General features: G+C 43.3%; 1 protein-coding gene across 1 annotated transcript in view; it reads right to left on the bottom strand.

Moving 5' to 3' along the window:
- il16 (interleukin 16) overlaps positions 1–20,860 on the bottom strand; it is a 51,514-nt gene extending 30,654 nt beyond the window's left edge. The window contains exons 1-10 of the mRNA XM_056278724.1: positions 20,766–20,860; positions 15,888–16,119; positions 15,263–15,530; positions 11,794–11,933; positions 11,235–11,352; positions 7,897–8,040; positions 5,928–6,033; positions 5,411–5,559; positions 4,137–4,247; positions 3,597–3,711 (exon numbers count right to left, since the gene is read on the bottom strand). Of these exons, the coding sequence (XP_056134699.1) occupies positions 3,597–3,711; positions 4,137–4,247; positions 5,411–5,559; positions 5,928–6,033; positions 7,897–8,040; positions 11,235–11,352; positions 11,794–11,933; positions 15,263–15,530; positions 15,888–16,119; positions 20,766–20,778 (1,396 nt within the window). The 5' untranslated portion in view covers positions 20,779–20,860. The remainder of the gene's footprint in view (positions 1–3,596; positions 3,712–4,136; positions 4,248–5,410; positions 5,560–5,927; positions 6,034–7,896; positions 8,041–11,234; positions 11,353–11,793; positions 11,934–15,262; positions 15,531–15,887; positions 16,120–20,765) is intronic.
- Between the last annotated feature and the right edge of the window lie 5,424 nt (positions 20,861–26,284).

The following is a 26,284-nucleotide window of genomic DNA, read 5'->3' as shown; positions in this document are numbered from 1 at the left end:
TGATTAAAAAAAGCTGGGAGAACAGTCCAAGCACCAGTAAAACAAAGTACAGTATGTCCTGGACTTGAGAGCAAAACTCCATACACTGGGGTGGTTATCACTGGAGAATTTGCTCCAGGCCTAGGAACATCAGCAGAGTGTGTATAAAAAGTGCAACTGCATCAATGTGCACCAGCAGAGAAAGTCCACGGATTACTTCCAAGATCCAACTCCAAATTCCTTGCCAAGTGGCAAAGAACCTTTGTGGTTACATGGTGAATGGGCGATATCAACTGAGGTTGTGCATGATGACAGGGGAGGTGCAACACAGATTTACTACCTCAATCTCCTAAAAGCATGGAGTGAGGCAGTCCCTTTTTCTCTGGCCACAGTAGTATCAGAGAGGTGTTGGGTCCAGAGGTGCAAAAACAGAACAATCTGCCTCCCTCCATTGTTAGAACCATCTCTCAACCTGCCAGAAAGCCGAGGTTTTGCTGATGTTTTCCTCCCTGCCAAGACGCACAAACCTCATTAAGCACCGCATAGTGACATCTCTGGGTGTAACAGTGCGCTCACATCCATACCGAATGCATGGACACCAAAAGAATACTCAGACAGAAGTCAAGGCCATGCTGGAAATGGGGGTAATAGAGGAGTCTTAATAGTGACTGATGTAGCCCCATAATTCTTGTGTGTAAGTCCAATGGGTCTATACGGTTCTGTGTAAACTATCGCAAGGTGAATGTATCCAAGTTTGATGCCTATCCAATGGTGCAGGTCGATGAACTTCTGGACCATCTTGGCTCTGCTCTTTTTGGACACTGGATTTAACCATGGGCTACTGGCAGATTCCTTTGTTTGCAGAGCAGGCATGGCTCCAGGATTTCAGTTTTGGGTGGGCCAGGCCAATTATGGATGGGCCTGGAATTCCCTAGGGGGGTCCGGGGGCATGCTCCCCAGGAAGAAAATGTTTCAATATTGATCATTTAAATGCATCAATTTGGTGCATTTTGAGACCAAAATCGAGCTAGATAGAATAACAAATGTAATCACAAAAAACCCTCATAATTCATGCAACATTGACAAAATGAGCCAAAATGTTAAAAATTACTCAGTGCAAAATATATATTGCTTGAACAGCAGCAGTACCATCACTTGCCAACGTTGAAAGCCAGTGAGTGACTATTTTGAACTATAATTCTATCCCTGACCGACCAATAGAGGGCGCAACAGGTCTGTGACCAAGCAACCACAGCCCAATCAAAGGCCCTGTCCCAATACCCACCCTACGCACTACCTAGAGTGGTGCAGTTTGGTATTACAGCGTTGCGTAGGATATGCAAAGTCCCCTTTGGGAAGGAGGTTTAAATGAATTGAATTGGGACGCCCGAGTAACGCGAGCAGAGCAGCAAGCCAGTATTCAGAACTCGCTCATAACGTTATCTCTCATGTAAAGACATGCTACTAGAGTTCATTATCAATCACTATCAATCACAGTCTACAAATCTCTATGATCACAAGACGGTGGCGGAGAGGAAGAGCGTGGAGTTGTGGATACCAACTCTTGGTCATCTCCTGGTTGTAGTGACGACTCCGAGTCTGACACCGTTCGTGCACGTTTAAAGAGCTTAAACAAAGTTGGTTGCGCCATAGCCTCCACCCACATACGGTAGCATAGCCGACCGCTTATATGTTTCTGTGAAAAAAAGCAACGCTTGGTATGGCAGTTGGAACTAGCCTAGCCTATCCCGCTGGCATCGAATATCACATCACGTCTCATGAACTTGCTTGCGCATGAACATCAACATATAAAATTATGTTTATAAAAACTATTTTTAGCACAAAATCATGCGATTATTGGCTGATTTCGAATCATTTATTACTAAATGAAAATTTGTAAAAAAAAATTTTTTTTTTTTTGAGTAGGAAAATTGTAGGGTGGGCCTGGTGAAAAGTGGGCGGGCCTAGGACCGTCAGGCCCACCCATAACGCCGTGCTTGCTGCAGAGTCTAAGGAAAAACAGCTAATTTATACCAGTTAGTGCCACTTCCATTTGGATTGTTCGGAGCTCCAGCCATATTTCTGCCCCTCATGGACTGGGTACTGTAGCCACATGCTGCATATGCTGCCACCTACTTGGATGATGAGATCATCCACAGTAGCAGCTGGGACCAGCATATGCAGCAGGTGGCAACGATGCTCGAGTCTGAAGCAGGCGGGGTTCACAGCCAACCCAAATTAGTACGCAGTGGGAGTACAGTATCTGGAGTACCACTTAGGTGGCAGGCTTAGTGTGCCCCCAGATAAGACTGCAGCAATTGCAGCCAGCCTAGGACCAAGAAGCAGGTGAGGGCATTCCTGGGACTAGCCAGCTATTTTAGATGATTCATCCCCGCCTTTGTAGAGCTGACCAATCCCCTGACCGATCTCATCTGAAAGGTTGCCTCAGATCCGGTCCAGCGAATGGAGCAGTGTCAGGTGGCAAGAGGGTTAAACAAGCCCTTTGTGGGGAGCTACTGCTCCACATCCCCAATGTCTCTCCCTTTTTGTCTTGTAGACCGACATGTTGGACAGAGGGCTGGGGATCGTATTGTCCAAGGAGGTGGAGGGAGTCGATCGCCCGGTGCGGTACATTAAGTCAAGTCAAGTCAATTTAATTTGTATAGCCCAATATCACAAATTACAAATTTGCCTCAAGGGGCTTTACAGCAACACAACATCCTGTCCTTAGACCCTCACATCGAATAAGGAACAACTCCTTAAAAATCCTTTAAAGGGAGAAAAAATAGGAAGAAACCTCAGCTAGCAGAGAGGAAGCAAAAGCACAACACTGTGGAGAAGCAGTGCCTGCCCATCAATCCGGAAGGGGGTTGGCTGTCGGCCAGATGTAGCCCCGGTCTAAGTTGGACAGTGGGGGTATGTGGTAGAGGGGTGTGGTTTAGCCTCGGTTACAAGCGGAAAGAGAGGGGTCGTGGGAGAGAGGATGTGATGGCGCTTGTGTAGTGATCAGCCTCAGGTGTGCTCAATTAACATGCCATGCTTTATATTCTGCAGAGAGCTGAGTCCTGGACTGACACACTGACAAAACTAAAGGAGCAAATGCAGGAGAAAGAAGACCATGTGACAAAAGGTGCCAGCATGCCTGAGCACCAGCCCATGCAGCATGCAAGTAAGGACATTTAGTATTGTAAATAAAGAAAGCACTGTGTATTCACTAATCCGTGTCCATCCTCATCTCTGAACCTTCCACTGGTCTTGCCACAGGCCGGCTTACATGAATCCCATGAGATTTCACTTGACATACTAAATAGAAGATTTACAGTAAGTTAGGTAGAAGTGAGGGAAATAAGGGTCTATTTTCTGCGTAGACAGCGGAAAATGCATACACCCACTGTTACTGCAGAATGATTCATTCCATTAAAAAGCATTATACTTAAGAATACAGTATGGACCTGGCATGAGAGTAAACCTTTATGAAGGCATCCATTTAAACTAGGGCCCCGAAGTGCCTCACAATGGTAATAACAAGCAGCAAAATGTATAAAACAATAGACGTAAACTCCAGAAAGAAAAAAAAGTATATAAATCAGATACCTAATCGTGAGTATCACACTCACCTTCCTGCAGCCTTCCATCCGTGGCTGCTGCCCCTCCAGGGAAGATGGTCTTCACATAGATGCCCATTGGTCCATACATGCTGTCCCTCCCTCCAACGATACTGAAGCCAAGGCCCTAGATATTCCAGAAACACCCATTGCAAAAAGTGAAAACCTAAAAAGTATGATTATGTTAAAAGACAACCAATCACAGCAGTCTCAATCATTATAAACCATGACAAAAATCCTTAGCAGAACAAAAGATTGATCTGTGAATAAAAACTATAAGGGCAGTGTGCAGACACTTTCTCCAAAGAAAAGGAAATGTCATAAAATGTGCATGAACAACAGCTGAAAGCAATGGAAAACTAAAAGAATAGAAGTAAAAGATGTACCCCATAAAAGCAAACAGAACGGTGAAATAATGAAAAATTAAAACAAAAAAAAAACAAAACATGTTTTAGGTGTTGTGTCCATAGGTTTACATTTTTATATTTAGCAGATAACGTTTATCCAAAGCAACTTACAACGAGAGCAGATGAGATGGATCTGAAGACCTACCTTCCCCTGGCCCTTCATCAGCACAATGTTACAAATGATGAAGGCCTGGAAGTTACTGCAGGAGTGGAGAAGCTGAGCGGAGCTCAGAGAGCGTGAAGGCCGATGCACAGGCTGGAGAGGAAGGGAATATAACACACACACACACACACACACACACACACACACACACACACACACACACACACACACACACACAGAGTAAGACTTTGGGCTCTATTTGCGTGCTGTCACAGAGACGGCAGGCTTATTATGCAATTTCCTAGAGCCCAATGTGAATTTTTCCCGCCTGCTGTCTGTTTGGTAATTTCAGAACTCAAATGAGACCCGCCTGCACCAAGATGGTTGTGGTGGTGCAGCTGGGGGGGGTGTTTATTTTTGGTATCCATTTTCATGAAATTGACAATACACTGCACCACTGTGCATTTAAAGGGTATGAGAGGAGCTGATGTGACTGACCAAGTCAAAGTCTGCCTCATCGCCATCTGATTATAATATATTCATTCTAATCCAACCTCTTTTTTGACGATTGTGTTTGCGTCTCCATCCATCCATCCATCTATTATCTTAACCGCTTATCCTGCTCTCAGGGTCGCGGGGATGCTGGAGCAACCAAATTACCAAAGATACACTGGACACACCCATGTGTGCCTGCATCTGCGTTTGTTCCCTGATTCACGAAAATATAGCCCATTATTGCATTATTTCTCTGGTTTCTCTTGAACAACTGGAAATATAAGCTTCCTACTCTTGCTTTAAAGTCTCTAAATCAATATAAAGGAAAATGTTTTTTTAACCTTATTAACACCGGTTGAGAGATCGACAGTTCACATCAGACTGACAAATAAATAAATTAAATCAGTAGTGCTGTAATGAGCAGAAACAATTTACCACCCAGTCACTTAAGAGCTAAATTTCTATCAAGGATCTTGTATCATGCCTCGAAGTCAGGATATAGGAATATGATGATGTGTCATTATCAGAGTAGACAGAGCTAATGCACTTACCTCAACCAATAGGTATTTTATGCTTGATAAGCATGATTTAGTTTTCACAGATAAACTGTAATTAACTGAATCTATTGCCAGTTATTGGAATTATTTGAGATTAATCCTGCTATATGCAGTCTGCTTTCCCCCATCCCCCACCTTCTGGAGAACACACACACACACACACACACACACACACACACACACACACACACACACACACACACACACACACACACACACACACACACACACACACACACAAAAATTATGCACTAGTTTCTTTACCTGTGTAGTGATATGAGGAAACTCTAGCTGCTGGGACAGGGACTTCCGGGTGCCATAGAAACCACCATTTCTTTGAGGAAGACTGGGACAAAGCTCTGGCGTCTTCATAATGATGGCGTCTAGGTCTCCGATCCAGTAGGGGTGCACACCTGGGTAAAGGGCACACAGTATCGCATCTGAACCTCAGTGTTTATGAACCCTTTACATCAACCAGGTGGATGAGATCGAGAAGAACCCTGCAGGAGAGGCTGCAGACAGAGAAGGCTCAGTGTCCTCTTTTTGCATTATCAATGACAGCCTGCTTCCGAGGACAGGAAGGAAATTCAACAAGATCTCATCAATTAGCACAACAGTTTATGTGATGAGAAGGGAAACAACGAGGGCACACACGTCTAACAAGGAGTTAGATGTGTGTGTGACGGTGTGTGTGTGTGTGTGTGTGTGTGTGTGTGTGTGTATGAATTCGTGGGCAGATGTGTGTATGCCTGTGTTGGAAAGTGGGTGTGTTGATACACACTAGTTGAATTGGAGCGTGTCCTGCTGCAGGCCGTCTGTCCCTGTGAGCTCTGCTCTGTCTTATCTTTCTCCCAGCATCTCTCCTCATTCACCTCTGGGATCGGAAACTACACACAAACACACAGACAGAAATACAAAAATGTACACAAATTACAAACACAAAGAGATGTGCATGCACAAACACACGCACACACACACACACACACACAAGTGAATACACATTTACAGCATACATAGATGGAGCTAATTATTTTCGGGCTAAAAGAAATGACACCTTTTCCTTATAGAAATGTATTCAAATCGGATAAATCTACTTTTTTCACCAACATATTAATACTTCCTCCCAGGTTGCTACAGGATGTGTAATTTCTCATAAAATACACTATACAGCCCAAAGCGCATGACTATGCAACAAAATCAATATTTAAATCATTTAAAATATACTATAAAAATGCACATATTAATGTAACAATTACTATTTTCAATGTATAGTTACCATGTAAGCACTGTAAAGCACTGTAACAGCATCATGTCTTTTGACCACGATGTTAATAAGCTCGTACAGTCCTGTTTTCTTCAGCTGAGAAATATCACAAAAATCAGATATATTTTGTCTTCTAGGGATCTCGAACTAATAATTCACACTTTCATTTTCTCTCGTCTTGATTATTGTAACTCCCTCTACACATGCCTCAGTCAAGCTTCTTTAAATCGTTTACAGTTGATTTAAAATGCAGCTGCCAGACTATTAGCTAGAACTAGCCGTAGGTCCCACATTACTCCTGTTCTTGCGTCCCTCCATCGGCTTCCAAATAAAATTCAGAATAAATTACAATATCTTAAGCACTACAGGACCTTGCCCCCAGCTATATTTCTGATCTACCCAATCTCTCCGATCCTTAAATCTCGGTCTTTTATCCATCCCCGCTTCAACTGCAAAAAAAAGATGACCACGCCTTTTCGGTTTTAGCCCCGAACTTCTGGAGTAATCTGCCCCAATCTATTAGATTTGCTGAATTTTTGGACCGTTTTAAACGGCTTTTAAAAACCCATCTGTATAGGCAAGCCTTTTTTTTGTTTTGTGTGTGTGTGTGTGTGGGGGGGGGGGGGGGGGTTCTGCCCTTCTTCTCCCCAATTGTATCCGGCCAATGACCCCACTCTTCCGAGCCATTCTGGTCGCTGCTCCACCCCCTCTGCTTATCTGGGGAGGGCTGCAGACTACCACATGCCTCCTCTGATAAATGTGGAGTCGCCAGCCGCTTTTTTTCACCTGACGGTGAGGAGTTTCGCCAGGGGGTTTATAGCACATGGGAGGATCACGCTAGTCCCCCCAGTTTCCCCTCCCCACGAACAGGCGCCCCCGACCGACCAGAGGAGGTGCTATTGCAGCAACCAGGACACATACGCACATCCAGCTTCCCACCCGCAGACACGGACCAATTGTGTCTGTAGGGATGCCCAACCAGGTAACACAGGGATTCGAACTGCTGATCCCCGTGTTGGTAGGCAACGGAAAAGACCGCCACACTACCCAGGCGCCCCCTACGCAAGCCTTTTTACAGATCCCCATCCCCATCTTTTGTTTTGGTTTGTTTTTAGTTTGGTTTGTTTCCCATTGTACCATGTTTTATATTGTAAATTATTTTATTTTATTTATTTAATTATATTTTTCATGTGTGTGAAGTGTAACTGTGTGTTTTAAAAAGTGCTATATAAATAAAGCTTTAATCAATTAATTAATCATGTTTATCTTAACTATGCCTCATAACCTATGTTTATAGTGTGATTGATAAAGGAACATTATCTCTAAAACGCTACTACTATGAATCAAATACTGTACTGAAAAGGTTATATGGAATAATATCTTAACAGTACTATAACAATGTGACAAAGGCCATCTTTGGCCACTCCACATCATTCTTTCCTACTGACTGTCTAGTGTGGTGTGAGAGAAGCTAATAGACTGTTACCTTGATGTGAAGGTTGTTGGTCATAAGCTCTTTGTCTGTGCAGCTATTCAGTGTTGAAGGATCTGAAGGGGTTATGGGAGGAGGATGCTGAGGGCCTGCTGTGTAGCCAAGAGAGGGCAGATTGTTCTCACACCTAGAAGTATCCTGAACAACACACAAAAAATGAGAAAATGAAAAAGCTTTGGGCTCAACCAATTTATCTGATCTAGTCTAAGACTAGACACAATCATGTATACTATATGGCCAAAATTATGTGGACATCCCTTCAAATGAGTATATTTGGTCATTTCAGCCACACCCATTGCTAATAGATGCATAAAATCAAGCACACAGCCATGCAATCTTTGTACACAAACATTGGCAGTGAATGGGTTGCACTGAAGCGTTCACTGAATTTCAACGTGGCACTGTCATAGGATGCCACCTTTCAGTTGCTCAAACTTCTACCCTACTGGTCCACTGTAAGTCTGCTATTGTGAAGTGGAAACGTCTCAGAGCAACAACAGCTCAGCCATGAAGTGGTAGGCCACACAAACTCACAGAATGGGACCGCCAAGTGCTGAAGCTCCTAGTGCGTGAAAACCGTCTGTCCTCGGTTACAACACTCACCACCAAGTTCCAAACTACCTCTGGAAGCAACGTCAGCACAAGAACTGTTTGTTGGGAGCTTCATGAAAGAGGTTTCAATCACCAAGCAGCCACACACAAGGTTAAGATCACCACGTGAAATGCCAGGCATCAGCTGGAGTGGTGTTAAAGCACACCGCCATTGTTCTCTGGAGTGATGCATCACGCTTCACTATCTAGTAGTCTGATGGACCAATCTGGGTTTGGTGGATGCAAAGAGAACACTACCTGCCCGAATGCATAGTGCCAGCTATAAAGTTTGGTGGAGCAGGAATAATGGTCTGAGGCTGTTTTCCATGGTTTAGGCTAAGGCCCCTTAGTTCCAGTGAGGAAAAATCTTAATGCTACAGCATACAGTGACATTCTAGAGAATTGTGTGCTTTCAACTTTGTGGCACCAGTTTGGTGAAGACCCTTTCCTGTTTCAGCATGACAATGCTCCATGCACAAAACGAGGTCCATAAAGACACGGTTTGCTGAGTTCAATGTGGAAGAACTTGACTGGTCTGCACAGAGCCCTGACCTCAACCCCATCCAACACCTTTGAGATGAACTGGGATGCCGATTGTGAGCCAGGCCTTCTCCCCAACATCAGAGCCCAACCTCACTAATGTTCTTGTGACTGAATAGGAGTGAATCCCCACAGCCTTTTTCCAAAATCTAGTGGAAAGCCTTCCCAGAAGAGTGGAGGTTGTTACAGCAGTAAAAAAAAAAAGGGGGGGGGCGCCAACTCCATAACAATGCCTATGGTTTTGGAATGACATGTTCAACAAGCACATATGGGTGTGATGTTCGGGTGTCCACATACTTTCGGCCATGTAGTGTACATGTTGACAGCCTTCAGCCTTGCTTCAAATGTTGCATAACAATGCACTCTCGTTTTCCGAGCGGTTTGTGTCATCAATGATCTCCATCAGGAAACAGACTGAAATAATGGAAATAATGGACATGGCTGTTTTGAAGTTGATATCCATGGTGACTGTTCTATTTCTCTTCTGTGTATCAATTATCATGGAGGGACGAGTTAGTAAGAGCACACTCGCCTTCCGCGAGGTGCAGTTATGAAAGAATATAACAGGATCTGCTGAGTCCAGAGTGGTCACTTGACATGCTAACATTTTTTCTTTCTCTCCAATTTGTTCCATCCTTCTCACTGTCTGTGTGTTTGTCTCCTGTCCTGCAGCTGAGGTTTTAACATTCTCTCCAACAGACTTGAACTGACTCCACTTGGATCGGCATCTCCGCTTGCACGATTACCTCTGTACTCGAAAAACATGGAAGCCCACACAAGGTCCATTATTTAGTAATGATTAAAACACAATTTGAAAAATTCTATAAGAAGACCATCATCTATAATGAAATTTCATCGAATTCAAACATACCATGCTCACTCAAAGAAAATAAGTTTCTCACATGAACATAACACTCAATATCATTAAACATGTTAGGTACATAAATAAGTTGTTTTGAAATAATATTTTGATTATATACATCTTATACGTTTTTTTCTTTAATATCAAGCAATTAATCAGGTAATTGACTCTGAAATGAATGTAAAAGGTTTTTGAAATTATCTATCTGTCCTGCTCCAGTCAACAAGACAGAGCTTAGTAGAAGAGAGAAAACAAAGTGAACCTTCTCACTTTACACCCACTCACACTGTTCTGGTCTGTGATTTCATTAAGACAAGAGTTTCTCTGATGAATGTCTCAAGACTGTGGGACTAATGTCCGAACTTGTGATGCAGCCACGCATTATTTTATCATCATCTTTTCTTGAATTCAACATTTTCTCTTCATTTTAGTCCAACTGTTTTTTTTTGTTTTAATAAGTTCCAGTTATAATATTTTCTTACATCTTCTGCCCGACTATTCCTGACTGGAATCTGCAGTGACCAAGTGTGTGTGTGTGTGTGTGTGTGTGTGTGTGTGTGTGTGTGTGTGTGTGTGTGTGTGTGTGGTTGACTTGGAATGTGGTTGTAGCATGGGAAAAATCCCAAGCCCACGCAAGTGACTACAGTGAGGAGAATCAAATACATTTTAACACTTTTTGTTTTCAACATGTCTGGATGGGTGGGTGTGTGTGTGTGTGTAGTTTCTGTGTAACACTGAATAACTGTTCATCTCAACATGTGTTAAATCGCAGTTGGTATGTGTTCAGACTGAAAAAAACAACAACAAAATAAAGAACTGTCTGACGTTTTTAAGAAGACACCAAAGATTAAACTTCGGTGTTTTGAAAACGACGCAACCATTTTATCAATGTACATCTTGCTCTAATGAGTTTAACTAAGGACAATGGGTCCATTCATCAATCATTAGTATGTATAAATGTGTTCTTACACACCCATGGGATTTTTTAGCCCTGGAGTTTGTCTCAGAAACCAGTGTAGAACCTGGGTAACCCCTGAATTTAGACACCAGTTGGCTAAAATTATGTCTTTGCAAGCTTGGGTGATGGCTCGTTGCAAGAGGTAGACAATAGATGTTAGGGGGAAGGAATTACAAATAACCATCAGGCATTGCTCCTACCTGTCAGACAATTTGAGGGCTAAAAAAAATCCCATGGGTGTGTCAGAACAAATTTGTACGTACGAACGATTGATGAATGAGGCTCATAGTTTCCTTTTGATCATTTGGAAAAGAAAAATGAGAGTCCCACTCTGAGTTCTTGAGTCTCATTGGGTTCAGTCAGCTTGTAGGTTGATTTTACCTCGTAGCTGTTTTTACTGTGGATGTTTCTCCCAGCATCCCCCTCCATCCTTGCTTGGTCATTCAGACACTGTCCGTTAAAGGGTGCCAGCTTGTCTGGGCTTGGGAGGTAAGAGCTCCTAGCAAGAAAACATAGCAGATAGCTGTTTTGGTGCAAGGGCACATAATGCTTTGCAGTAAACAATGTGTAGTTGCTACACACAGTATCAGTGATTGGGGAGACTTACTTCCTTAGATGTTGAAAGAGTTCCTGTTTACAATTGCATCTACTGATGACAAGGTTAAAAACAGCAAAAAATTGTGTCTCTTTTTCACCATGTTCCACTGAAATGTATGAATGTAAGTTAGACGTAATGTGTAATTATGGCTACTTTCATGGCTCCCCTGCTGGGAAATTATTGTCTTGGATGTTGAACGAGTCTTTGGTTACATTTGGATCTTTTTAGGACAAGGATCACCGCTAGCAACATAAAAATTATGCTATTTTCTTCCACCAGCTTCCACTGAAATGTATACTTGTTTTGTAAATTAGTTGGACATGTGGTATTGTGTATGCTCACCTATATAGCTCCCCCACATTTCCTCCTGGTTCCACACTGGTTTCTTTGTCCTCTGTCTGGGCGCTGTTATCAGCCATATGTGGGCCCCGCATCTCCTCAGCAGGCCTCATGGCAACACACATCCTCCAGATACTGCTCTCCTGTACCAGACACACACACACACACACGCAGAAGGGAGGCATAAGGGGACCTCTATACTAGGAAAAGTCTGCTTTATGGCAAAATCACCCCTCTGCGTTAGTGAGTTGACCACAAAGAAGAAAAAAAATAAGGAAACAGTCATAGCATTTTCTCAAACCATCAACTTATGGAGTAACTTTATGGGGTTAACCGCTTGAATGTTTAGACAGCTCTCAAAAGAAAGCTATGCATTATGAGATTGTAGTACAGGTAAAAGGTGTTTTTCTGAAGGGGTTAAATGAGGTTCTTCTCAAACGATAATAATTATGTATATGGATGAGTCTGTTACTGACAAAGGCTACCAAAAGCAGTGCATAGAGACATGTTGCCTGATGGATGATGGATGTAAATAAAAGGCATTATGCTCACTCTGAATAGAGCAGTTGTTTAGTATGAACTTCCTGTTTTATCGTCTGTTTTAATATAAAAGAACTGACGAGCTTGGATAATACTCTGGATTCAACCATAAAATGAACTTTGCAGACACTGACGTGACTTTAACCTCAGCCTCCATCCCATCTGTTTTCATCCAAAAACCTGTGCTCAACCAGAAAAGACTTATCACAAACAGAAGAGGCAAAAGTATATATCCTTATATCCATTCTTTTCTTTTTCTGCTGTGGTTAATTGTGGGTGATTGATGAGTGTCCTGGCAAAACTAAACAGGAAAATAACTGTCCAATTACATCAGCGTTCAGTTCAATTTCATCTGTTACTGACAGTTACCAACTTTAGTCAATGAACACAGAGCCGCTGGCTGTGTACCCACCAAGCTGCATTTTGGTGAATTTTAAATATGTAAATATGAAAAGCTAAAAAGTCTGGAAACACTTCTGATCATCAAAACTTGTTTTGCTCACATCGGGCAGAAACGTGTCAGTGAGAGAAGGGACTATGCGATCAAAATAGCCACTGAAACTTGTCTTTTAAATTTCTCAAAGGGAAGGTTAACTTTGTTAACCTTTCTCTGATGTTCTCTTCAGTGCTTTGGAAAATCCAAATCAGAATACTTTATTCACCCTCGAGGGGAAATTGGGTCCTATTACAGACACTCGCACTCTGGTAAAGAAAAAAACTAAAAACTAACAAAATAACAAGAAAATAGAAACAATAAAAACAGAAACAAATAGAAATGAAAGATAAAATAAGAAATAGAAATAAGAGCAAAATATATACACATATGTGCACCATGCACCATAATGTAGTTCTGCATTGACTACAGTTATTTTAATCACTCTAAACCAGCCATTGGAAACATTTCTGTATTTTATTTTAATTTTTCTGGCTTTAACAAGTGTGCTTAAAAGTCAATGAACGTTTGGATTGAGACATAACGACCTTTAAAACTATATATTGCCTTCTATGTTGTCCAGAACTTGTGTTTTCTAGTCTGTCAATGTATAGTGTGATGTATAGGCAATAGGGATCACAACGCAAAGATAACAAGGTTCACAGGAAATGCAAGTGCATCCTACCCATGTATCATCATGTATCATGTATCAAGCATATTGGGATGATCACTGTCACTGCAGCGGTCACGGGGAAACTGTCGGATTCATTGGCACGCTGTGATGAATCCAAGTTCCTTCGTGCGTGTCCATGTGTTCAAATGGGTTTGCGAAGACATGCATATCGGATTAACCGGAGACCTTAACTTATATTCATGTATGAATATGAATGATCATATATGTCTGTTTGTTTTGTGATGGACAAGAGACTCATCAGAATGTCCTCTTGCCCTCTGCTTGAAGTATTCTGGACACAATTAAAAAAAAAACTGGTTTAAAAGATATAAATGAGCATATAAAGAAAATCATTGGAGCTCAGTTTATGCATTTGAAAGAAAATGCAATTCTTGCAGTTATGATCTTAATGGCACAACACAATTAGTCCCACCTGGTGTGGGGGTGCGGGACCACCGTGGTCAGAGGGACAGCTCTGACACCAGAGGAATCTGCTGCAAGGCCTGCAGAAGTTAGGATGACTTACAGCTACTGGGACAAAACAAACACTGTCTTTGTCTGAAGGCTTGATAAACAGGCCAGCAACAGCCCTCGGTCCTCCAACTCAAAATGCAAAACATGTGATAATGATTTCAGTCTGAGAAGTAACTCTCAGAGAGCACATGGAGCAAGATGATGCTGCATGCCCTTTGGGACATGTGATACTTTATGGCTGCGGTTTCACGGTATTTTCACACAAAACAATTGTTTAGGTGCTAAACTAGCACTTAGCTTGAAGATAAGAGCTAATTTATGATTAGGGATGATCTTTTAGAATCAGTTACTTTTCTAAAAAGCAACCAATGTAATAACACACCACAGATTTACAAATTGAAAACACTACAGCTGCAGTAAGTCATCCAAAATGGATCCCACTGCACAAAGAGGAAAACATGTGTACCTCAAACATTCAGTAATCATTCGTTTTCAGTGTATTTATTCAAAGGGGTGTGAGGTTGTACGGGTAAAAAAAAAAATCTTTGAAAATGGTAACATTTAAATGATGATTGAAGTGAAATAAGTTTGAAACAAGTATAAACAACTGATAGCTCGTCCATTCAGACTACCTTAAATCTTACACTCCATAAGTGCAGATAAAATGGTGGCTGAATCAGTCTTTGAAACTTGACAAAAGGTTAATGCTATTTACTGTGGAGACTGCTAGATGTGAGTCATGTGTGGTTCTGAAAAAAAAAAACGTGTGCAGCATGCTGCTACAGTACTGTACTGTTACTGTACATGTTAAAGCTGGAATCTGTGATTTTTTTTCCTTCATTAATAATTTTTTATTTCATCTATCTGTACCTCGGAGCCAGGTCACATAAAACTAACTGGTCTCTTCACCATGGTTGGAGACACTCTCCATATACCGCCATTGAAATTCCTGACCTGGTAGGATGAACACTAGTGCAGCAGTAAACGTATTCCGACTCAAACAGGTAGAAGGATCAAAACCTGATGACGATGTGACAATGCTTCTGTTGTACAGGTAATCTGCCAATTCTACCACCATTATGTTCAGATATAGTTTGATGTAGTTTTTAATATATTATATTGTCTGTGTTAGTTTTGGTCTGAGGATGTCGTTTTTAAAAGGGCGAGTACTGTAAACTACTGAGCTGACAGCATAAGTAAAAATGGCACTTAAACCTTGTTTGTAGTTCTCCCTGCCAGAGTGAGGAACAGGGGAAATCATGGATTTCACCTTGAACATTTACCACTGAGGCTATGTGCAACTGTGATGTATCTATATAATCTAGTCATAGTGAAAAGTGATCCAGTCTTACCTTGATACTGAAGGACCTTCTAATGCTCCTCTTGTGTTCTCTGAGGGGGTTGCTGTGGTCCAGCTGGTTAGCTGCTTCACTGCTTCCTTGTTTCTCCAGGGGTTGATGCTTGGTCATCTGTTTGTCTCTGCAGCTGTCTCTCTCCCCAGCCAGGTCTGCTGCCCAGCCTGCCTCCCAAGCCCTGTCCCCGTCCCAGTTCTCCCCAGCGCTCCCATCTTTTGGATTGGGGTAGTCATCCTTGGGCTTCGAGTGGCACAGGATCAGGGACCTGGATGGTATCAGTAAAAGTTACAAAATCATTCAATCGACCAGCATGCAACATTTCTATGTCAAAGAATATGGGATATGACTTTTCTTAAACAACTTACTTTCACTATTTACTTACTTGCCTTTCTTAAATTTGATTTTGATTTTAATTTCCAAAATTTCAAGTGTCACAGTGAGCAACTCATCAAGCCAAATTCCTGGTATGTGAAAACTTGCTCAGCAAGTGCAATATTTTGATTCTAACCATGATTGCTATTTCCAATATCAAACCAAGTGTTCAAAAGTCACACTGATCTGACAACAACTGTGACAAACAGATGCTGTCAGAGCTGCAAGCCCTCCTGTGTGAACGCAGTACCTGGAAAGCATAGCCAGCTTCTTAGACCTACAGTTGTGGCCGCCGATCTCGCCTTTCCCCCGGTCCCTGCCTCTCCTCTCCATCCTCCGAGCAGCCACTGTGCTAGCTTTCCTCCGCTGGTGGGAGTATCTCTGGGGCATGGCCATCATAGAGTGTGTGTTCACGTGAGCTGTGAGCTCAGGAACAAATGCACTCCTCCCAGCCAGCGCAAAGCCTAATGGAGAAGGACGCTCTGGAGGACAATTAGAAAATTCAGTTAGTAGAGCCTCTCTATGTTCGAGAGTGCTTGTGTGTGTGTGTGTGAGTGTGTATAAATATACGTATGTGTTCCTTTCCTAAGTGCCTAAGCTCTGTCCTAAGTGCTGACACTGTCCGTCCACACACACACACACACACACACACACACACACACACACACACACACACACACACACACACACACACACACACACACACACACACACACACACACACACACACACACACACACACGGGCAGGCACACAATGACACACATACACTGACACTCACAAACACAATCACTTCAGTCAGTTCAAACTGACAGGACTTATCTAAGGCCATGACTGCCAGACATAGTCCTTACACCTCAATAAATGCAATGCTGGACATGCAAACTGAGGCACACTGCTCAACATAAGTCGTGTTCTCATACAGCTTGCAAATGGTGCATGTTGTCATGGCTGACGGGTCCCATTAGAGGTTTGCAATGAATGATGGTGTCCCAGACTTCACACGGTTGACAACACTGCAGCATGACCCTCAAATGCATTACACGTTATTCTAGTAGGTCTCTCTGATATTCTTTACCCGCAAACACTTAGTACTGTACACAACGTGACAGGCACTTTTTTTCTGAAAACTCAAAAGACATCATTAACTTTTCCCACACTATGCTCAGTTGTCTTCCTTGATTTCTCTCTCTAGTACTATCAGCTCACCCTCTTTTTCTCTCTCTGTCCAACTTCTTAATACTTCCTCAAGATAACAGCCGATGGGCAGATAATGACACACCTATCTCCTACACCTATCTCACTGGCTGTCTTGGCATTGGTCTGAATCATTAGATGCAGTCTAATCCTGAAAATGGATTACCTTTGATATGTCTTGCACGTTGGTTGATATAAAACATGGCACCTAGGATAAACCAGCGAGTCAAACTTAGCCGAGATTCTAGCAACGACACTTTCTTGATCCTAGTACATGGCAGGTCATAGAGAAGGACACTGCCATTATCAAGTCTTGATCAACCAATCACAAGAAGGTTCTTGGAGACAGGATAGGTCAGATTATAGCAATGTTTCAAATGTTGGGGAAAACCAGAGTCTTGGTGATTTTTCTGATGTGTAACTCACAAGAAAAGAGTTAGTTTGAAAGCAACATCCAGTTTTTAACCGAGGAACTCCTATGTCTCACTGAGCCAATCGACAGCATTTGTTTTGTTGATTGGTGAAAGTAGTGATGACGTCTCGTTTTTAACTGCAGACAAGCATGCTCCTAAGTTTCAATATTGGCATCGATCATCCGACCTAACAGGTACATACAACAGAGTCACATAACATTGAAATGACAGCATGGTGGGATTGTTTGGTTGGCAGGTTTAAAATGACAGATGGAAACCGTGTGGCATAATGGAGATATTGCTTCAGCGAGCACAAGCAGCCGGATGGAGAGAGGCCCTGTCTGCCAGCCAAGTAACTTTAAGTGCATATTCCACCCATTCAGGTAATATGACAAATCTTGTAATCTATTCCTCTCCCCTGGAAAAAAAAAAGGCACAGAAGTGTTTTTGAGGGGGCGCCCGGGAAGCATAGCGGTCTATTCTGTTGCCTACCAACACGGGGATCGCTGGTTCCAATCCCAATGTTACCTCTGGTTTGGTCTTGGTCGGGCGTCTCTACAGACACAATTGGCTGTGTCTGCGGATGGGAAGCCAGATATCGGTATGTGTCCTGGTCATACCTCTTCTGGTCAGTTGAGGCGCCTGTTCAGGGGGGAGGGGGAACTCGGAGGAATAGCGTGATCCTCCCACGTGCTACATCCCCCTGGTGAAACTCCTCACTGTCAGGTGAAAAGAAGCAGCTGGTGACTCCACATGTATCGGAAGAGGCATGTGGTAGTGTGCAGCCCTCCCCGCATCAGCAGACAGGGTGGAGCAGCAACTGGGACGGCTAAGAAAATAGGGTAACTGGCCAAGTGCAATTGGGGAGAAAAGGGGGGGAAAATACAAAAATAAAAAAGGAAGTCTTTTCGAGGTGCACTTGTTCCGCTAAGTTAAAAAGACAATCAAGTGGTAGCGACTGCTCATAGGTTTTGGTGAATACCAAAAATTAACTTGGCTGGTGCCGTAACAGCAACATGAAGGAAAAAACAAAAAACCTCTGTGTCCTGTGAATATTACAGCACGCAGGTGCAAAGTAACAGACCTCCTCAAACTGTAAACATAGAATATGGCGGCTCCAGTGGAAATGTTCACCCTTCTTTTAAATTAAGTCTATCACACTTAAATGTATCAAATACTCATTCCACCAGAACAAACATAGATGATATGAAGCGTGAGAGAGAGAGAGATAATTAGCAATTATGTAGTATTTTATTGTGCCAGTCATATGGCAATACATACACATATATCTTGTGGTGGGCCTAACACTCCAACTGCCCCCTTCTCTCTTTTTCTGTTTGTATCTCTCAGTCTTTCACTCTCTTTCTTTTTGTATCGACCTTTCTGTCTCTGTCCCTTTGTCTCTCATCCAATCTTCTTTTTTTTTTTGCCCAAGACTGTCTTTCTACCCAACAGTTTCTGTGTGTACCAGTCTATCTCTCTGTCTCAGTCTCTCTGACTGTCTCTCTCTCACTCTCCTTGGGCTTACACAGTTTTCCATATCCAACCACTAGTCAGCATTCCCTGCCTCTCTCTCACTCGAGCCATTTTTCCGCCAGGCTATGTGTTGGTTAATGTGTGTATTTATAGCCTTGCTTTATGAGGGCCACTTGTTTCAAAGGTACGGAAGAGAAGTTGTTCTCTTGCCCTGAATACCAGCAGCACTACACTGAGACTGTGACTTTCCTCTGACTTGCACTCCACCCCGCTCTTACATTTTATTTATGTAACGGGACACAGTGCACATGCTCACATGAAAACTGTTTCATATGAAAACTTTTGAGAAAGGGAAGAGAGAGGAGGGGATGTGTGTGTGTGTGTGTGTGTGTGTGTGTGTGTGTGTGTGTGTGTGTGTGTGTGTGTGTGTGTCAATATTCATGTGTAAATATTGTGTGTGCACCTACCTATGTATGTATGAATACTGTGTGTGTGGGTGTGCATGCGTGCATTCATGCCTGTGTGTGTGAGAGAGGGAGAGAGAGGGAGTACACACCTGCATGCGTATGTACAAATATTGAGTTTCCTCGAATGTGTGTATGTTTGTGTGTGGGAGGTTTTGTGTGTGTGTGGGGGGGGGGGGGGTGCAGAGGATAGAGCATGAGAGAGAGAGTGAACGAAAGAGCGAGAGAGCTCACACTAACCATACTTTTTGACTCCAGCATTAGCCTGCCAGACATGAAAGACTAACAGAACCTGATTGAGGAAAACTCTGTGTGTGTGTGTGTGCGTGTGTGCGTGTGTGTGTGTGTGTGTGTGCGTGTGCTGGGGGAGAGGGGGAAGGTCATGTCTGCCTCAAGGAAGGAGGGAAAGAGAGAGAGCGAGAGCGAGAGCGAGAGAGAGAGAGAGAGAGAGAGGGCATGTTGTTCTGGCTGAGTTTACACCGTGGATTTTTCCAGTCAAAGAGAAGGAGCAGTGCTCTCAGCCAAACATTTTCTCTCAACACTTGACCCAGTCAGGGGAAACCTCCCAATCAACCTGGAAATGAATTCTGCTTGTATAAGGTATGTGAGGGGCAGGCCTTCCTTCAGTTATTGGCACTGAAGTTGACAGGACTGACATTGAATGTGGGTTATGCAAATAAATGATTTCTGTCCAGACCCTGTTGGGTTTGAGTGCCATGATAGCAAGGTTGTGTATGGTCACATATGTGACCATACACAACCTTGGTCACATATGTGACTGGATGTGTCCTGTCTGTGGTGAGCATGGCCCGTAGATTTCATGCTGAAGAATGTTATGTGTGGCTATAGCGCAAGCAGACAGGAAGCCTTGCCCGTCCACCACTGGCTTGACTGGGCTGTTTGTCTTTTTAAGGCCGTCTTGGAATGGACATACACAATGTTACGTAATTTCTATTTTCACAAAGGCGCTCTGTGCGTGTCTCTATTTGGGATTTTGTGTGTGTGTGTGTGTGTGTGTGTGTGTGTGTGTGTGTGTGTGTGTGTGTGTGTGTGTGTATGCACATGTGAGTGAAAGAATCCATGTGAGCACATTTGACACTAACGCATTTGAACAAATGTACTTGCACGGATTCATCAGCTGCATCCCTCAGAACAACAAGTGCATCATTTAACTGTTCTGCTCTGCGATCAATTTGGCTAGTTACACAAAATTCCCTGCAATTTGTCAGCAGTGTTCGAAACTCATGTGCTGATACCGATGTTGGGTATCTATCAAACTGTAAATGTATTTAAAGTACAGGAAAAACATCAAATTTCAAGCTATCAACAGAATGATATATCTTTCTAATCTAGGAGGCTGTCTGGATCTGTCAGTCTTAAAACAAAAAAAAAACAACTAAAAAAAAACAATAAACTTCAGAACTAGTTCTAGATGGATATCAGCCAGCTAAATGTGAAACCCCAAACACTATGTACACAGCTGACAGGCAAATATGAGCTTTGTCCAATGCTGATAAACACATGGTTACCCAATGTCTCAGTTTGAGTTTCAGAAACTAGTTGCAGTAGTCTTACTTACCAAAGTCGACCATGTTGTCCTTTAAGACAGCATCTGGAAGGTTTGGTGCTGGGGCCTAGGTCCAGGTAACCCAAAATTCCGGTTCTGCTCTAAAGACAAATGGAAGGACTTAATCCAAAAATCCCATCTGGGGTGGGGGGGGTAGGCAAATTTGGCGTTTTCCCCTCTCAGAGCATGGCTCCTTGCTCTGAGTTGAGCCGAAATATATGCTTCTATTTCTTTCCCTCTTTCCTTTCCTCTCCTCCCTCTCTCCCTCCTCTCCAGGAGCACACAGGAGTCTGTGTCAGAGCGGGGCTGCCTTCCTGAGAGAAAAACACTCACCTCACACCCACTTTACATCACTGTGTTATATAGACTTTTATGGGTTCTGTGTGTGTGTGTGTGTGTGTGTCTATGAGAGAGAGAGAAAACGAGAGAGACTGAAGAAGAGAGTAAAAGGTGAGTGTGAGTGTGTGCATGTGTGTGTGTGTGTGTGTGTGAGTGATCAATGTGGGTACACATGCTGTAGGGGATGAATGGTTTCTCTGTGCCACACACGTTCCACTCCCAAGTGCACAAGTCTGCATCTGTGTGTGTGCGTGCGTGAGAATGTTTGTACGAGTGCACATTCAAGTGCAAGTATCGACTCATGTGTCCCTCTGTGGTCAAGTCAAGTCAAGTCAATTTTATTTGTATAGCCCAAGTTGTTTGAATTGCAGAATCTGGTAATGGAAAAGGGTTTTGAGGGCAACTATAAGGTTAACAGTTTGTTTTAGACAGACTATGGTACTAAGAGAGGCCTTTATAGGGTAAGGTGTATAGTTTATGTACACAAAGGAACATGAGACACAGGTTATTTTCAATCTGTAAGGCAACCAAGCAATTCTATAAACAAAATCTGAAGCTCACATCTATTATTGTCTGTCCTGTGTGGGCTATTGAAAAGCTTCAATAATCAGTCACCTAAAAATGTCTTGAATAAACAAATCGATAAGCAGCCCTTATCGGCCTCACTTGCTCACGTTTTCTCTCACTTCATTAAGGATGGTTGATTTTATGCCGTCTCTCTCATGCTCATCGTATCCTACACAGACACACCAGCATTTACACATAACGCAACCACAACCTTCAGTTGAAATATATTCTATCATTTTAATGTGAACCGTTAAACAGTAGACATGTAGAAATGTAATGACTCTTTCATACATCGACTTTCAGCAGTGAGATACACACTGATCAGTCAAAACATTAAAACCACCTGCCTAACATTGTGTAGGTCCCCCTCGTGCCACCAAAACAGCTCTGGCCCATCAAAGCATGGACTTCACAAGACCTCTGAAGGTGTCCTCTGGTATCTGGCACCAAGACTTTAGCAGCAGATCCTTTAAGTCCTGTAAGTTGTGAGGCGGGGGCTCCATGGATTGCACTTATTTTCTAGCACATCCCACAGATGCTCGATTGGATTGAGATCTGGGCAATTTAGAGGACAAGGCCACGCCTTAAACTCTTTGTCATGTTCCTCAAACCATTCCTGAATAATGTGTGCAGTGTGGCAGGGTGCATTATCCTGCTGAAAGAGGCCACTGCCATCAGGGAATACCATTGCCATGAAGGGGTGTACTTGGTCTGCAACAATGTTTAGGTAGGTGGTACATGCCAAAGTAACACCCACATGAATGCCAGGACCCAAGGTTTCCCAGCAGAACATCGCCCAGAGCATCACAATGCCTCTGCCAGCTTTTTATACTGCATCCTGGTGCCATCTCTTCCCCAGGTAAACAACACACACGCACCTGGCCGTCCACATGATGTAAAAGAAAATGTGCTTTATCAGACCAGGCCACCTTCTTCCATCGCTCCATGGTCCAGTTCTGACACTCGCATACCCACTGTAGGTGCTTTTGGTGGTGGACAGGGGTAATCATGGGCACTGACCAGTCTGCAGTTATGCAGCCCCATACTCAGTAAGCTGCGATGCACTGTGTGTTCTGACACCTGTCTATCATAGTCAGCATTAACTTTTACAGCAGTTTGAGCTACAGTAGCTCTCCTGTGGGATCAGGCCCGATGGGTAGCCTTCGCACCCCATGCGCATCAATGAGCCTTGGGCACCCATGACCCTGTTACTGGTTCACTAGCTGTCCTTCGTTGGTCCACTTTTGGTAGGTACTGACCACTGCATACCGGGAACACCCCACAAGACCTGCCGTGTTAGAGATGCTCTGACCCAGTTGTCTAGCCATCACAATTTGGCTCTTGTCAAAGTCACTCAGATCCTTACGCTTGCCCATTTTTCCTACTTCCAACACATCAACTTCAAGACCTGGCTGTTCACTTGCTGCCTAATATATCCCACCCCTTGACAGATGCCTTTCCATCCATCCATTATACAAACCGTTTATCCCAATTGGGGTCACGGGCTGCTGGAGCCTACCCCAGCAGTTACTGGGCGGCAACTGGGCAGACACACTGGACAGGCCGCCTGTCTATCACAGGGCCAGTAAGTCTGTAAATTTAAATCAGATGGAACACAAAATGCCATTTGCATGGAATGAAACTCAGATGCCTTTGTAACGAGATAATCAATGTTGTGTACTTATATGTCAGTGGTTTTAATGTTTTGGCTGATCGGTGTATAGTCACTTATAGAATAATTCTCACGTTTCAAAATATGGCTCTCTCCTGTCAGGCCTAATGAAAACTTCAATATTCAAAATATGTTTTCCAAAATTTTGTAAAAGGAGCTATTGTCTTATTTTTTAATGAAATGATTTTATTGACATGTGCTGACATGACCAGTGCTATCTCGATATATGTTTGTCTTCTGGATAAATAACTCTCATTGTCCTCCCCCTAATGTGCTGTTTGGTGTCCTGCACTGCCATCTGATGGTTTATCTGCGTCACTGTGGTGGATGCTGCAGCATTGACAAATGAGGACTTCAACAACAGAATTCCTGGAGGATAATATTTGATCAGCAAATGTGACCCGTCGGATTTTGGATTGATTGTACAGATATGTACTACTACTACTACTACTACTACTTTCGACTGCTCCCGTTAGCAGTCACCACAGTGGATCATCCATTTCCATCTCTTCCTGCCCTCTGCACCTTCCTCTGTCACAGCAGCCACCGGCATGTCCTCCCTCACCACATCCAAAAACCTCCTCTTTGGCCTTCCTCTTTTCCTCTTCCCTGGCAACTCCATATTCAGCATCCTTCTCCCAATATACCCAGCATCTCTCCTCCACACGTCCAGGCCATCTCAGTCTTGCCTCTCTTGCTCTGTCTCCAAACCATCCAACCTGAGCTGTCCCTCTAATATAATCGTTCTTAATCCTGTCCTTCTTCATCACTCCCAATGAAAATCTTAATATCTTCAACTCTGCCACCTCCAGCTCCGCCTCCTGTCTTTTCATCAGTGCCACTGTCTCCAAACCATATGACATAGCTGGTCTCATAACCATCTTGTATAAAAAAGATAAATTAATAAAAAAGGAAGTGTCTGTGTGTGTGTCCACTTACCTATGTATACATGAATAGTGATACAGTAACAAGTTCTGGATCTATGAGTTCATATGTGCAGAGTAATGGTGACTGAATTCTGTTTGTGACCTATGACCTCCACATTAACTGCCCAAGGGTCATACGAGTTGACCAAGTCACAACAAATGTGACATTTTTATTTATTCATTCTTCAACCTGTTTAATCAAATTCAGGGTCATGGGGGGCAGGAGGTGTATTTGCTGTGTCACCATATTCAACAGAGACTAGTGGTATTTATTTGGGGTGGGTTGTGCTTTATTTTGTCAGAACAAGTGAAAATCACACAATACATGGCTGATTTGTAAAAATGACAATGACTCGTGCTTTGTTTGCAAAGTTCTTTTTTTCTAATGGAAAGTGTTGTTTGACATATTTCTCCACCAAATATTTCACAGGTGAAAACCAAGCTGTACCATTCTGAGATTTGTCATAGAATACACATTTAAACAACCCTAACAGGATCTTGTTGGGCACTCTGACCCGTCTGCAGCCCCATATGCAGTGAGCTGCAATGCACTTGGTGTTCTGACACCTGCCTATCATAGCCAGCATTAACTTTTTCAGCAGTTTGAGCTACAGTAGCTTTTCTGTAGGATCAGACCAGACGGGCTAGCCTTCGCTCACCATGCTCATCAATGAGCCTTGGGGGCCCATGACCCTGTCACCGGTTGTCCTTCCTTGGATGACTTGGTAGGTACTGACCCCTACATACTGGTAGTCTTGCGATACCAGACAATCGGAGATCTCTGCCTACCAATCGTCTGGGGATTTCTAAATGCAAGATGGTTGCTAGAACGGCTGCAAAACAAACCTTCGCCTACTGCTATGCCCCTTACAATTTGTCAAGGACACACCTTACTGGAAACTATGTGCTCTCTCAATCCTCCTCTGTAGTGAAACAAACTGGAGATATAGCGAATCACTTTGTAACGCGGAGAGAGCTTTTTAAAACATTGAAAATGGATGTCCCGAGTAACGTTAGATCATTTGATTCCGTTTTATCGAATGTGTGCTCAGTCCACAAGATTGGTGCAGTTAAGGATTTAAAGCGGCTTTGTTTAAAACTTTTAACCCAGGACAAGAAAGACATGTTTGCTTGTTTACCAACTGGTTACAGGAAAAGCTTGGTCTATCAAGCCTGGCCAACTGTCTGCGACTTGTCCACACAGGGACAGAAATCAATGGTGCTGGTCATATGCCCTTTGCCATCGATAATGGAGGAGCAGGTGCAGTTTTTGAAAGCAAAAGGCATTCCTGCTGCATACACGGGACAAAGCGAGGACATCGATGACTACATCACCACCGGTGATTTCGCCCTTGTGTTTGGCACACCAGAAACTTTCGTTGGCCAAGCAAAGTGGAGACGGCTTCAACAAACACTGTTATTTCGGGACTGGCTGGTTAGAGTGGCTGTTGACGAAGTACACACTGTAGTGCAATGATGGATTTGTTTAAAAAGGTGTATTGCTGAATGTTATCAGCGCATATGCCCCACAAGTTGGGTGTGAGATAGAAGAAGAATTCTGGAGGGAGTTGGATGACGTGGTGGAGAGGGTACCCACAGAGGAGAGAGTGGTGATTGGCGTGGACTTCAGTGGACATGTTGGTGAAGGGAACAGAGGTGATGAGGAGGTGATGGGTAGGTATGGTGTCAGGGAGAGAAATGTGGAAGGACAGATGGTGGTGGATTTTGCAAAAAGGATGGAAGTGGCTGTGGTGAATACATATTTCAAGAAGAGGGAGGAACACAGGGTGACGTACAAGAGTGGAGGAAAGTGCACACAGGTGGACTATTTCTTATGTAGAAGGCGCCATCTAAAAGGGATTGGAGACTGCAAGGTGGTGACAGGGGAGAACGTAGCTAGGCAGCATCGGATGGTGGTCTGTAGGATGACTTTGGAGACCAAGAAGAGGAAGCGAGTGAAGGCAGAGCCGAAGATCAAATGGTGGAAGATGAAGAAGGAAGACTGTTGTGTGGAGTTTAGGCAGGAG

Source organism: Lampris incognitus, chromosome 4 (assembly GCF_029633865.1).
Source record: "Lampris incognitus isolate fLamInc1 chromosome 4, fLamInc1.hap2, whole genome shotgun sequence".
Classification (NCBI taxonomy): Eukaryota; Metazoa; Chordata; class Actinopteri; order Lampriformes; family Lampridae; genus Lampris; species Lampris incognitus.
This window is presented reverse-complemented; position numbering and strand designations above follow the sequence as displayed.